This window comes from Ambystoma mexicanum, chromosome 8 (genome assembly GCF_040938575.1).
Source record: "Ambystoma mexicanum isolate Mex_15411 chromosome 8, UKY_AmexF1_1, whole genome shotgun sequence".
Lineage (NCBI taxonomy): Eukaryota > Metazoa > Chordata > Amphibia > Caudata > Ambystomatidae > Ambystoma > Ambystoma mexicanum.
This window is the reverse complement of record NC_090929.1, coordinates 473,836,016-473,851,788: the sequence shown is the minus strand read 5'-3', so window position 1 is coordinate 473,851,788 and position 15,773 is coordinate 473,836,016. Positions and strand designations below refer to the sequence as shown.

Genomic DNA, 15,773 nt, shown 5'->3' with positions numbered 1-15,773 from the left:
TGGTGGTCAGGTAGTTAGTGACAGAGTAGGAATGTCCCTAGATAAAGGATGGGGAGGGGGAGCAACGTTCTGTGTCACGGGCAAAGCAATGATACGAGAACCCACAGGAGGAAACAAGCTTACCAAGAGATGATGTGTAGAGCGTGAATAAGAGAGGACCACAGACAGAGCAGTGTGCGGCCTAGATTGGTTGAGGTTTTGCAGGGGTCATTCCAGCGTTCCATGAGATGGGAAATAACCAAACAGCTAGGTAGGGGCAATCCAGGCACGGGCAGTGCCCTCAAAGCCCCGGTGGAAAACTGTCAAGAGGAACGATGAGTGGTCAACAGTGCCAAAGGCCACACACAAATCAAGGAGGAGGACAATAGATGGGTGAGGTGGGTTTGAGCAGGGAGTGGAGAGGACATTAGAGTTATGGATGACTGATTTTTTTCCATGGAGTGAGGACTCTGTATCCAGTACGAGAGGGCGTCACTGGGTCTGTGCATCTCCTGGTAACTGGTGAAGCGGCTGGACACAACACACTCACACTCACACTCACAGTGAGATGGGTTCTCAGATGTTGGTGATGTCGGCCTTAAGTGTTTATGGGGACAAAGAGGGTGTTCACCTTACAGTTGGCTCTAATGACCCCAGAGCACAGGGAGCAACTGAAGTGAGGGGGAAAGGTAGATGCAGATAAAGGGGTGCCAAGGCAATAACGCTCTGGGATGGAAGGGGGTCTGCAAGAACCAGCAGCACACCAGAGTCGGGGTGTCAGCTAAGTAGGATTGGGGGGTGAGGGGGAGAGGGGAGGGTCAGAGAGGATGGAGTGGTGAGAGCGGGGTGGTGATGATGAGAAGGAATAAATGAGTGGGAGGAAATGGAGTGTAATGTTGGGGTCATAGAGTTGGGAGATTTTTGTGGAGCACTGGCAGATAAATTCATTAGAAGAGAGGGAGGAAGGAATAGAGATTCTTTTAGGGGGGTGAGCGGGGGCTTGAGGGGCCTCCATAAATCACCAGGGAAGATGAGAGGGAGGAAATACATTGGTGTAGGAGGAATACTTGGCAACATCAAACGCAGAGGAGGGCAAGTATTGCAATTCCTTGTAGGAGAGCTAGGGAGTGGGATTTACGCCTGTGACGTTGATGGCGGCCCATTATAGTTTTCAACTATTTAATGGGAGGAGACATCCACAACTGGGATCCTGGGTGAGAGGGGGTGAAGGAGTGAGTGGGATATTGGTGCTCCAGTGGAGGGAGCTCTGAGGGCTAGATTGAAGTCTTGCAAGGCCTCCTCACTGTAGTTGTAATGGGGTGGAAGGAATGTGTGGAGGATCCTGTCTTTCTTGAGGTCAGGGTGGCATTTGCTCTTGGTCATCAGGGAGTGGGATGGGGAGCAGATACAGTGAAGTGTAGGATGGAGTGATAACATGAGGAAGGGGCGATCAAAGGGAGAATGGATTGAAAAGAGGAGAAGATGAGGATGAGGTTCAGTGACAACACGTGAATTTGGGATGATTGGTCGTGGAGAGTGAGCAGAGAGTGGTCAGAGATGGAAGAGTGAAGCTGAAGGCAACATAGGTTAGAAATGGTAAGGATGTTGACATTTCACAGAAGCAGGGTTGTGACTTTGGAGTGCACAGATTCGAGTAAGAGGTCTAAGCCACGAAAAAAGAAGTTGAGTGCTCAAGTAGTATGCCAATAGTGTGCCAGTAGGCTGCGAGATAGGAACTATAGAGGGGGTGTTAGTGGCAAGGGGTTTTACAGCAATGTGCTCAAAAGAAGAGGAGTTAAGGTTGAGCGAAAAAAAATATATGTGGTCCCTTTGAGGGCCAGGAGACCCAACACCACATCAACTTTCTAGTATACACAAGGGGAATGGTAGAAGGTGGTGCAGGTAGTGGAGCCAGTTTGATGGGCTGCTAGTTTGTCAGTGTGATATATGTGACCCAGAGTGATCCAGTTTTCTGTGCTGGCCATCACTGAAACGTGGGGAGTTGGGGATGAAGGGATTGGTTATGAAGGAAGTGTACACACGAAATGGTGCTTTCAGAGCCCAAGTGTGAGTTTGCTTGGATGGACTGAGAGAGGTACAAGCGCCCAGTCAGAGGACCAGAGGAATAGGCACAGCGACTCGAGGGTTGGTTGAGGGAGGGGAAAGAACTGGCAATGAGGGGGAGAAGTGAGAGGGGAGGCGTGTCAGTATGATACAGAAACATTCTCCTGCTGTGTCTTTTAATTTCAGTGAGGATCAAGGGAGGCTGTCCTTGTGGGTGTGAGATGCTTTGGCGTAAGCAGTGGCCGCTAAATACGCCAGGAGCATAAGTGTAGTAGTAGAATTTAAAATGGTGGTGGCCAGTTTCCAAGTATCGGTAGCTTGTAAGCTCTCTGCTAAGGTGATTTTGCTTTGGTTTTTACTACACTGGATTTGTTCCGCCACAGAAGATTGCATCTAATATTAGAGTTTCCCCTTCCTGTAATTCAAGGAGGCAGGATGCCAGAGGTACTTCACGTCATTGGCACAGTGAGCCCAAAGTTGCAGGTGATGGTGGCCCTTTCGCTCTCCTCTGGCTGCGCGATACAAATACCCTCATTGAAGGTGAAATGCATAAAGACACAGCTAGACCCAGTAGCATTGTCCATGATTAGTTTATATTTCCACGTGTCTCTATTACAAAATCATAGTGGGCTCAGTGTATGTTGCTTTAGTTTCAAAATGTCCCTCCTTTGAGACCGTAGCATCACTCCTTTGCCACAAGAACAGCCCCACTGACCTCCAAATAACCCTTTAACTCCCAAATGGTCCCTCATTTTATTTTTAAATGTCCCTCATCACCTTAAGGTCTCCTCCTTTGAACTCCAGTGGTCAATTTTTTTTGCCTCATATTAACTCTTCATTGAATTGCAAAGGTTCCTCACTTGACCACAATGTCCCTTTTCTGACACGCAGGGGGGTGCCTTTAGACCCGAGTTGTCCAATATTTGTCACCAATGGCCCCTCTTTTATCCTCTAAACATCTGGTATGCTGTTGTTAAATATTATTTCTTTTGAAGGTCGAACACTTTTGGTTGATTCAACCAAAAACATATACATACATATTTGTATGTGGTGTTAGGGTAGCGGGGAGGTTGGGGTAGTAGCGTGGGGTAGACAGGGGGATATAAGGGGATCCCACATAAAGAAAAGTTTGAATTCTGGTTGACTAAAACATCTGGACCAAACATCCACCTTTCAGCCTAAAAGTCAATCTTTACCCTATATGGGCAGTTCTTTAGCCTGAAATACCCAATGTTTACCAAACGTCCTTGTTGGAACCCAAATGCTCCTTAATGCCCTCATCCACCCTCATATTACTCTCTAGGTCCCTTATTTGATTTCTTAATGGCCATCCATTGACCTTTGAAGAAGCTTAATTTCACTGAAAATGTGTCTAATTGGACCCCATTCTCCGTATGTTTAACCCCCTACATTTGTTGCAACACTGATATCTCAAAGCATCTTATTTAACAGGATATTTTTCGTGAAGAGAAGGAAATGCGAGACATAAGAAAGATGGAAATGAGATATGAAAGTTAAATAAAATACTCATGGAATGACAAACTGTCTAAATCATTGAACCCACTCTATTGATTTATTGAAGACTTACTTACGGTTTGTCGCATAAAGGTTTTTACCGAAAGAAAGGAAAAATTAACATTGGAGGTGTTGGACAGTCGCAATACCAGGCATATAGGGTCATACTGGGACAAGAAATAGGCCCAGACACCCAAGAAAAAGTGGCCCACCCCTCGCCTCAAGACCCTTGACCTCTGATGACATCACCAGAAGTGATGTTATTTGACCCCACCCGAAAGTGACATCCCACGAAGCGATGAAACACAACCTTTCACCCCTTGACAAAACAGTAAGTGGCATCAAATAGCATTGTTCTTAAGAACACTACGAAAAATATGGTTATGATTTCACTAATGTGATATACATTTCATACAAGAATGGATCTCCATATGTATCATTAATATCTGTGTGTATAGATCCATATTGTCAAATTACTGTGAATGTAAGCAGACGTCCAAGGCCAAATGATAATATGTTATTGTATAGCACTTTCTTTTTTATAGAACAAATATGCATACAATGCCACCCAACCGGTGTTGGTACTCATTTATCGACCTCGGAAGGATGAAAAGGCTGAGATGGCCTTGCTGGGATTCGAACCTGCAGATCACACACACATCACAGCAGCGAGCGCTCAACCCACTGAGCTATCATATCAGCTAATGTAAAATGAGCAATTATTCTGTAGTGGATACCATTAAACTGATAACTGAGATTTAACAGCAGGCCAGTTAAGTTCATCTGCAGGTCTGGTGCGAAGTTGCGCGCATGCTGCAGCTGCATGTGAATGATGCATGCATCATAATTTATGATGCACACCTCATGCATGCAAATCAATCATCAAAGCAAGGTAACATGTGTTGATGCTTTGATGAATGATGCCATTGCAGGTGCTTTTTGTTTGTTTCGAACCGGTCCAGGCGTGGGCAAAAACCGGCCCCCATGACTTCGGCCAGGCTACGGGCCGAGTGGCAGATGGGCCAATCCGACCCTGCAGGTATATCCTTTGCTGACAACAAATACGGTAAAAAACCCTAAAAACATATTCGCCAATTGGAGTGCTGATTGACTGCAGACTTCACGAAAAACAACTTATTTAACGCTATTATCACTCTTGAGACTCCCAAGTGGTCTTGACTTGACCTGTTACATGGACCGATATGTACCTTTTGCTGCACCGTCTCCCATTGTACTGGCAGTCATGCACGAAGCTCGTTGTGTTCTTTTTGTCCGCCATGTTTATGGTGATGGGAATCCGGGACATGATGTTCAGAAAGTGGAATAGGTACCACTCCTGCAGGGCATCCACACCTGACCAGTAGGACTTGTAGTAACAATCACCACCCCTCGTGTCACACTGCAAGGAGAAGCAAATGACTGTTTACATCAGTGAGGAGCCCTTTATGGGTGCACACATTCATTCATTTCCGGTCAGTCTCTGTTTCATTAATTGAAGACCCAAGTCACAGAAAAGTTGCTGAAAGGCTGGATCACATATGAATGGTGTAGCCCACCCCAGTCCTCAAACGCCACTAGGATTTTAGGCTAACCTCTGAATATACAAACATTTCCATTTTCCATTACATGTATGCAAATAGATTAGCATTATTGACAGCTGTCGAGCTGACAAAGCTACATTTAAAAAGACATCTGCAGGACATCATTACAGATTTGCAAATCTAGCTATAAATCACAAATCAGACTTTTGCAAGTGCTGATGCAGCTGCGCTGACATGCACATTCATGTGAAAAGATGGCAGCAATGAGACATATTCTATCAGTCTAAACAATTGGGTCCCAAATGTGCTCCGATCCTCACACATCTTTCTGTACTTTAGTTATGACTGGTTTCATGCGCATCTGTCCCAGGGGTTTTCCTCTATTGAATCTTGGATCGCTGTTCATTACTTACATCTGAATATCAAAAGACAGAGGTCCTGTTTTTTCCCTGCTTCATCTTCAGTTACTGGTCCTGCTTTGGTTTTGCTTTACTCCTCTTCAGATAACTACTACTGCTTCAATCTTTGATCTTAGTATTGTTTTTGACTCTACTTTCATCTGCCACGATCACATTTTACTGGTCACTCATTCTTAACATTTTCAATTATATATTGTAAGGGAAAATGTGTGTGCCACTTCGTATGTGAGTCAGGAAGGCACTGCCATGCATGAGGCACAACTAGGATAGCTTTGGATATAGCACCTTAGCAGTTTAGGGACGATTTCTGTGTTGGTTACAACATATGCATACAAGTTGGCCTAATTAACTGTGGTTAAGCTACTATGTGACTCTGGCATAGCTTGAAGACTGCAAAAACATGAACCAACCTCTGTGACAATGTTTTAGTCCAAACAGACTTGCGCAGGGTGCTTTTCATAGTCCAGTTGGTCATTATAATGACTGCAACCAAATATTTGGTTGTGGTTGCCAGGAAGATGCTAATGGACATTTTAGTTGGAAAAACATGAGGCTGTGTGAAACATTGGAAATGTAAGACCACTGCAGATGTGAAAAACCTGGTGTCCGGTCAAAGGTTCGAATCCAAAAGGATCGAATGCCATAGGGACGTGTCAATAGGACCTAAAACAAAAGCGTCAAATTTATTTTTTTAAATATATATTTTTTTGGGGTTTCCGTATAGGAAAAAAAGTGGTTTTTACCACAAAATCAGCGGTTTGGGGGTGGACCCTCCGAAATTTAAAAAAGAAAATAAAAATAAAAAAATTAAAAAAATCGACCCTTTTCTTTTCGGTCCTTTTGATTCGACCCTATTGTATTTCGATCCTTTTGATTCGATCCTTTGACCTATAACCAAAAACCTTAGACTGTACAGAGAAGTTGTGAAAAGGCATATCCTTTCTTTCTCCGAATATGCGCCTTTGAATCAAATATTTTGCAATTTCTCTGCAACTGCATCACTGTTTTTTTCATACTGGGTTCGTTTTATTAGACTTGTGCTTAAGTGTTTTAACACATAATGTGGCTCTACTTGAAATTTAATTTCTGAGCAAAGGGAACTGCTTCTCACTGTTTTAGTAAGTATCTGTTCCTTTCTAAGCTTATGGTCCATGCAGGACTGAATTCCTTGCATGCTTTCTTCCTGTAGCCAGTGGGGTTGAAAGTGGGAGAAACCCTTGACTTTTTTCCTTCCTTCTTAGTAAAAGTGATGTCCTGTTCTGTAAGTGATTTTCTTTGTTGCTCATTAACGTGTGACCACCATCCAATGAAGAGGTCTCTGGGACTTTGAAAGCTCATGGAACTACCATCTCAGCGTAATATTTTCAGTTAATTCAATAATAGGTATCAAAAAGCTGGATTTTGTTTGAGTTTAAAATTAGAATAACACGGCCATGCTCAAACAGTGCTCCAGTCAGCCTGAATGACATTGGTGCAGCTCTGCTTCTGTAATACCAGGCAGCATTGCCACAGCACAGTGGGCTGGCGGCAACAGGACAGTCACCTGCCAGCAGCACCAACACTGGGGCAAGGCTACGGAAAAGACAACTGCCAAAGGGGAGCAGCTGTCATAAGTGACACCCTATGCAATAGGATCTGGCTGCAGTGTTGACAAGCAAGTTCTTTAGATCAGTAATGATTTTCCTGAATGTGTTCATCAATTATTTAGAGGAGGGAAGCACATTTGCTAATTTTTTCTGTGGATAGATGGTCAACATGTTCCCCTTGCCATTTATAGAATCAGAGCCAAATGTTAACGAGGATGATGTGTTTAAAGAAGCACCTAAATATTTCCCTTATTTCAAGACACAACTAGTATGTTAAGTTATTTTGTGTTATGTTGATTGGTATCTGTAAAACGCACATATGCCTTGGGCAGTGCATCCATCACCCCCAATCATCCGTTGGGAGATGCAGCTTTAACGCCAAACATGCTGACAATGTGGGAGCAGCCATGTATGGTGGTAACAGTGGGTTGGCAGCTCCCCACTTCGATGTGTAAAAGACATGCTCAAACATATTTGGGCCCTGGCATTATTTTCCTTTTACAAACTAAGCACTTCATATAATGACCATCTGTCCAGGAAGGCTTTGAGGGCAATGATACCTATGTCGGTGGGCCTGATATCCCGCAAAAGAGAGCAGACATTTTTCTCAGGTGGGAGTCACTGTTCATATTTCATAGTTGAAAAACATGAGCAATCCAGAGGCCTCTTGTCCTTACTTCCCTGTTCAACGTAAACTGTGTGTTGCTCAATTCCTCAAGACGTATGAGGAGATGACCGCAGAGCTGAGGTCATTCAGGGTAACACAGCTGCTTAAGGACTTACACCCCCCACAAAGCAGTTTCTCTCACCACGTTAGCGAGATGGGTAAGATGGATTAAGGACCTGACCGGCAAAGACACAGTGAAACGTGGTGCCCATTCAGCAAGAGAAGCCTTGGCTTCCAAGCCTTTTCCGCAGGGCCTAGACTGCAAGATATCACGAAGGCAATGGGCCGATCCGTAGAATCCGTCTTTAAGAATTTCTACTTTAAGCAGGGGGATCAGATAGCTATGATAGTAGTAAGCACACTTTAAACAAGAGGAAAAAGAGCCTCTGACCTTACCACAGGATAGACATTTTGCATATTACCGGTTATGACATCAATGATTCTACTAATAACACACAGATGAACGATTGCCCCACCGTAACGATGTAGAGCATTGCATTTGGTCAGTGGCAATTTTCCCTGTAGTCTGGGCGGTGCAATGTGAGTATATGTATGTGTGTAACTTATGGTAATACTGCCATGTTGCTATAAATGTCTTCTAACATAAATTTTGACATCTCATAAAACTGCATGTAATGCAAATATAATTGTCCACCTGAGAACTTAGAAGTGCCTTTTGGGGATTTTGTTCAGGTTAAAAAATAAACATTGAGCTTTTATATTGCGCTTCATGCCAGAGTCCAGCCTCTAAGCACAGGACCGGTATTCAAGCCCATGCTGCCCTACACTGTCTTGCTTCCAAGACAAACGCATTGCCTCTGAGCCATCCTACCAACACAAACGTCACCTAACAGGACTACATAATTCCCTGTGGGTGGTGTGAAATGTAGTGTTTTAGCAAAGAGCAGCAGAATCATAATGCGTAGCCCCCATATCCTTAACAGAATCATGACTTTCCTAAACCCAAGTATGGAAAATCTGTGTTTACCACCTTGCTGATGTGAGGATCAGCAGCTGAGCTGAATGTTGAGGTTGCAGACGCCTCCGCAAACTCCCTGAGAGAAATTACCAGTAAGAACAAATAAGTGTACACTTGCATTTGTGCATTCCTCAGTAGTAGTGGATTTGCCACCCTTCCTCCGAGTTCATGACCACATTTCCTAGAAATCTTGGAAAGCCAACAAGTGGCATTGTCCACAGGAAAACTGCCTAACCTCATCTTCTGCTGGTGCCTAGTTTTTGATTAATGGCAGCAGCAGTGTAGGGGGTGGGGACAGGGAATGGATTTCAATGGGGAATGTTTATATGTTTACTAAAGTCAGTCAGAGGGAATGCTTTTTTTCACAACGTTCAACTTTGCCTGCAGGTAGCGCAAACACTGACTTGTAAAAATCAAATTCTTTTTTACAATGTTTATTTAGTATACTTACCGTCATTTTGACTTTGTATACAACAACTATAAAAAATAACACGACAATACTTCATAATAACTAACATCTATTCAAACTCTTATAAAACAAGTTATTTCAAAATCCACAATACATTGTCAAAAAACGCAACAAGATAAAACATTAAGTGGATATCTTTAAAGATCTCACATTTTCTTTTAGGGTCTAAAATCACCCTCATGACGGAAGGATGTATAATAGGTTTGCCGTAGCAAAGAAAGACTACCACATTCCAGAGAATGTGCTGTATCATATCCAGCCATTCCTCCCCACAGAGATTTTGTAGAAATCAAATTCATATGCTGGATATGCAAGAGCCCTCCCTTTTAAATTCCCACTCGTTCATTATCCAGGCACATTGAAGGGCGCGAAGCCTGAAAAACCCAACTGCTCCGGTTTGCCTCTGGATCATGAAGAATACTTCCTCACTGCTAGACTGACAACAAGACATGCCTTCTAGCGCATGCACCCTGAAGCATCGCCATAGTAATCTGAGCACACCACAAACCCCTTAATAAAATAAAAAAAATAAACTCATGCTGGAGAAATTGGCCACCGGAAGGGCACCAGATAAGGTGCAACATGAGGCAGGTTTTTTGATTGATTGGTATGGTTTCATGTGCAGACGGTGCAACCACCAACAAAAGTAAACAATGTTGTGTGGTCCAATGCACGCAGTACTTTATGTACTGCTACGCTGTTGTGCACACACATCAGTTTCCACACACTGGCACAAGCATGTCATTATGCTGTGGTGCAGATCATTGTTTTGTCTGGTCCTAGGGGTTGTACGTCGGCGTAGTGCATGGAATGCAGACAGGAACCAAGAAGGAGCCCACTCTGTTCTGATGTATGTTGTGGTCGTTTATTCTCCTGAGGTACAGACTAGGACATGACATTATTTATTTATTTATTTATTTATTGCCATTTATATAGCGCACATATAGCCCATGGCCATCGCAGGGCTGTTACTTTTGGCTAGCTTAGTTACAGAGGAAACGTATGCACGTGAGTGATTTATACATCTCAGACAGATGAGTACAGCATAGAATACATAACATTAGGACATTTCTGATCATGCGGTGATAGATCTCAGGTTTGCTAGGATTAGTCAGTGCTTTATGTAAAGAGCAGTGTTTTCACGGCTTTGCAGAATTCTAGAAGAGAAACTTCTCCTCGCAGTGGTGGTGATAGGGCATTCCATTGCAGAGCTGCTAGGTATGGGAAGCTAGCCCCTCCTGCTCGGGCTCGCTTGACTTTGGGGACTGTGAGCATGTTTGTATAGGGTGTTCTGGTCAGTCTTGTGGAGACTGTAGGGTGAATTCTCTCAGAGAGGTAGGGGGGCAGTGTGGTGGATACACGTATGAGTAAGGGCAAGGGCTTTAAAGAGGACTCTCTCTTTAACTGGGAGCCAGTGCGCCTGTTTCCTGGTGGCCGTGATGTGTTCCCTTTTCGGGATTCTGATGGCTGCGCGCAGGGCATTGTTTTGGGTTACTTGTAATTTAGCCATGTTTTTAGTGGAAGTACCCAGAAAGAGGGCATTGCAGTAATCTAGTCTAGATCCTGTAATAGCTCTTGCAATGGTAATGCAATTGTCCTTGGAGAGGAAGGGTCTGGCTGCAGTCATGAGTCTGGAGTGATGTGCCACCGAGGAGGCGATGGCATTGACTTGCCTGGTCATTGTTAGGTTGGAGTGAAGATAAACTCCCAGTGTTTTTACTGAGTTAGCAGCAGGGATCAAGCAGTCGATCATGAAGTGACTGAACTGTGAGTCGAGGTTCTTAAGTGTTTACATGGAGCCTACCAGGAGCAGTTCAGTCTTGTCAGAGTTCAGACAGAGTGCATTGGCTGCCATCCATGCTTGGAAGGTGTTGTGAATGTCCTTGAGAGTCCTGGAGTCGGTGTCGTAGTCTCCTGCCAGTGTGAGGAGGATCTGAGTATCGTCGGCGTAGTTAGTGTACGAGATACCCAGTGAGTCGAGAATGAGGAAGAGGGGCCATGTAAAAATATTATAGAGGGTGGGCGAGATGCAGGGTCCTTGTGGGACGCCACACAGGATGATGGTAGGTGAGGCTGAGGCCAGGTCAGAGAAAACTTGCGTGGTCCTTCCTTGCAGGAAAGAAGAGATCCATGCAGTGGCGCTAGGTGAGAACTTGGCTGTGGCGGATAGGTGGTGGCATAGGACCTTGTGGTCGACATGACCAAGGTGCCAGTAATATACCAGCAGATGCCAGAGAAATACCAGTAGAGTACAGGGATACTGGTGCCCACCACCCAGGCTGCTCACAGCTAACTTTCCTCCAGTAACTGCCACAGCTGGAACTCTCACTCACACGATGCACAGTACATTCCATCAGTGACATCAGGACTCGTATCACGGCTCGAACCCAGACACTGCACACCTTCCCCCTTAAGCTGAAAAAGGAAACGCTGAAGGTGGTAACAACATCACCATGGGAGAAGATGATGAGCAGAGTGAAAGCGTTCCTGCTACGTGGCACACAACAATTTCAATGTACACATCACTCCATACAACACATCTCCCTCTTACACAAAAAGAAGTGCACATTGAAATAAAATAAAGAAATCTTTTACCCTCCGGGTAATCAGTAATATATGAATATATACAATACATAGAAACTCATGAGAAAGCGTGCGAACACAACATCAACACTGTTACACAAAATATAGAAGAATAGACTTGCACGAATGCAACATTCAACAGGCCACAAAATAGCACACCACATCGCATCACACCACACCTGTGGGACCTACAGAATACAACCGTATGGTATTGTTGACAAAACAGAAAGAGACAGCATCCAGCACACCACTACAGGCAACAGAAATGGAAATAATCAACAAGAAGCCTTGAAGACATCCACAAACCTCTCAATGCAGGATGATGGCTTTCAAAAAACTGTATATCTCACTTGCAAAAATCAGAAGAACAGGCATGGATACTGGACACTCAACCCAAAAGGTAAAAATGTATGGGGTGTGTACATTACATACTCCCCAACAGCCTTTCACAAACACACTACCAGCTCAAGCCCTACACATGCTCACAATGGCAACACCTCTGAACCTTTACAGAAAACGAGTCACCTTCTGCCTGGGACTGCCACTCCCTAAGCCTCAATCCTGCCAGAACTGAGCACAAACCAGCTCACCCATGAGCAACTAAGCCTGACACAAACTGCACACCTTCCGTCCTGGGACTGCCACTCCCTAAGCCTCAGTCCTGCCAGAACTGAGCACAAACCAGCTCACCCATGAGCAACTAAGCCTGACACAAACTGCACACCTTCCGTCCTGGGACTGCCACTCCCTAAGCCTCAGTCACCCATTGAGCACTTAAACACAATCCAAAATGTCACACATATGCCAAGGTGGAAAAGGGCATCAACTTCACGATCAGCGCCCCCATGGCAGACTGCTCTAAGGAGCACATCACATTTGATCTTACTAGTAACACACTAAGCTGAACTCAGACAGAAATTTGATAACAATGTACTGAGCAACTGCTTGGCTCTTCAACTAAAACATACATTCTCACCGAGTATCCAGTACTCCTATGGCAAAACCAATGCCCCCATGGCGACTGGCCATCAAATGTGCATCTTTATGAGATAATGCACCCTCATTCATCAAAAACTGGTAGTTCCTATGGAATATCATACATTAGGATAGTGCCACAAACAATTCCTAGAACATCTCACCCCAAAAATGAACCTCACACATTTCTAATGTTAGTCCTCTTTCATTTTCACAGATTCCTAAAAGGAGATGGTGACCAGAAATCTAGCCACTAGAACACGCTTACTCTCATATCTGTTTTGATTTCACAGATTCACGTAAATGCCCCCTTGGCTGTACCATAAAGCACATCATTATGGGAAGGTGTCCAATTAAATATCACAGGTTGATGAGAACCTATGGCTGATTGCTATTGTAACACGTCATGTGAGAGATATACTCCCATGTCACACACACATACTAGCTTCCAAAATAGTATGTGATAATATCACAGAAATATAGGAAAATGAATGCACCCAAGCAGACTGTTACACAAAGGTCTTATGAGTAATGCCTAATGATGTGTATATACAGTCACAGCTTTCAATCCTTACTGAAAAGATAAAGGTAAATACAGATCACACACTACATCACGTGGTTATCCTTAGATGCCTCTTCAATTCTTTATCCAGACATTACTCTTCCATCCACTAACAGAATCCATTTCATTTTCTCTGGAAACCTCTACAAACCTTTATGACCCTAAAGTCCACGCAGCACTGAACCTGCAAAGCTTCCAAACATAGGTCAAAGGCATCTCCAACCTTGTTGATTGTCTAGAATAGCGTTCCCCATACACACGAAGCATAATTCTAGTGCCTCATGAACATGGACCTAACAGTGCAAGATGAATGATCCCGTTTGAGTAAAATACGCGGGAAGAAAATCTAACTGCATCACGTCCACAGAATCACTTCACACAGAGCGAGAACATCTTGTCTACTCGTCGGTTACCAAACGGCAGGAAATAAAAGTTCTTCCTTGAACTTTGCACCACTCTAGCACAGCCGAGGTATTTCCCCTATGAACTTCTTCAGATCTCTGATCCCTCCGAGGTCGGGTCCCGGATGTCATTGGTTACTGGATGTGGACATCATACTCTCTCCAGCATTCACGGAGAACCCGGGTCTTGAATGTAGACGGGCTGAAGTTCACCTATCCTCCTCCTACAACTACACACAACGCTGCCTCCGCTGCCTGGCGAAGCCACCAGGGATTCTCCACTCCCGGAGTACACACCAGCGGCGCCTCTCCCGGCACCTGCACAGGAGCTCCTCCACGCACACAGGTGAGCAGAGCAAACGCGTTGCTGTTGCCGGCTTGGACTGTGTTGCTGTTTGTCCGGCCCCCTGCATGTTCACCAGCCGCCTACTCACGGTGCGTCCCTCTGCCTGCTGATGATTATTTGCCAACGGCAGCCCTGCTCAGGAACCGGTGCCCGAAAGGCCACTTTACTTTGCTCCGTGAAAGCAGGCACACAAGCTGACAGTCCCTCTGTTAGCTGGGAGCTGGTGGGGCAAGTATCCGGTCCTTTGTCCTGGATGGTGGGACTCTCTTCTGTGGGGTGGTATACTGGCATTGTCATCTACTCCCCCACTGTAGTTCAGGTTCTGGACCTCTCGTCGCCATATGTTATGTCTGGTCCTAGGGATTGTACCACGGTGTAGTGCATGGAATGGCGAAAGGAAACAAGAAGGGTGTTGTAATCTGGCTTAGAGAGCAGCTGTGTGTGATGTCATGAGCTGCTGGAATGTTAGTGTTGGAGGTTCTACTCGGGACCGTTAGAGACAAAGAGAAAGAGAGAGCTGAGAAGTATGGGTGTGGGGGTGAGCCCGGTGTTTCCCTTGTGAAGTTGTGTCTTCAGTGTCCCCTACCATCCCTGTGTTTAACCTGATGGAGAACAGGACCAGGACAATAAATCACCATAAACTTACCTTGGTGTCCAGGACATCCACTTTGTTACAAAGACCACTCTGTTGTGATGTAGGCTCTGGTAGTTTATTCGCCTCAGGTACAGACTAGGCCATGACCAAGGTGCCGGTAGTATACCTCGCCCAGGCTATTCACAGCTCAGTTTCTTCCAGTAACTGTCACAGCTGGAACCCTCACTCGCACGATGCACAGTACATTCCATCAGTGACATCAGGACTCGCATCACTTCTCGATCCTAGCCACTACACACGTATCATAGTTGCACACATCTGTCGTGCACCACTGTTGGGGTGTCTATACCCAACATCTCTCCGAATCCACTCTATTCAAGACATAGTTTTGGTTTCTGCCACCCTCCGCTTGGGTAAACTACTTGTCAAATGGGGATGCGGTAGGCAGCATCAACAGAAAGCTACGGGCAACACCTGCCGCATTGCGTGTCTGCTCTGTACAGTGCCACTGTGCAGTGGTCCCGCCTCATTATTACCTTCACTGCCTCATTGAGACATAATCTTCCTGCCTGATGGTGAGCTCTATTACATGCACTGCCCAAGCTATTTCTTTTGTGTTTCATAATGAGCCACGTGTATACAGGATACTTCAGAGCAGAAAAGAGGAAAAGGGGCAAGATAGGGGGTAGAAGGAAAGAATATGGGGAAACATCACAGGGGCCCAAACTCATAGCTTTGAGCATAGGGCAACACAACAGACATTAAAAGCGATGTAAAGGGCATCAAATTCCCGCCATGAAGCATCCAAAATGGAGGAGAGGGGATAAATCGGCAGTGAGTTAAGCGCAAAGGGTCAGCTGAATGTTCACGCGGATCAATGTGTGATTAACACGTGTTAAAGCGCAATGTGGGTTTAGGAAGGAAATGTAATGGTATTATGGCGACTGCAAATAGAGCCTAGCGCAACTCCATAGCACCAGCACTGGAAATATATAGGGCATAGGTGCTGGCGGGAGCATTGTACGGTGCAAAGTTATGGGGTCAATTCAAGACAAATACCCAAGGTTATTAAGGGTCCCCATAAGGACGCCA

The 15,773-nt window shown here is 44.9% G+C and overlaps 1 protein-coding gene across 2 annotated transcripts in view; it reads right to left on the bottom strand.

Moving 5' to 3' along the window:
* SCNN1D (sodium channel epithelial 1 subunit delta) overlaps positions 1-15,773 on the bottom strand; it is a 280,184-nt gene that overhangs the window by 120,725 nt on the left and 143,686 nt on the right. For both annotated transcript variants that reach the window (XM_069610096.1, XM_069610095.1), the window contains exon 4: positions 4,767-4,957. In XM_069610096.1, coding sequence (XP_069466197.1) covers positions 4,767-4,957 — 191 coding nt within the window. The remainder of the gene's footprint in view (positions 1-4,766; positions 4,958-15,773) is intronic.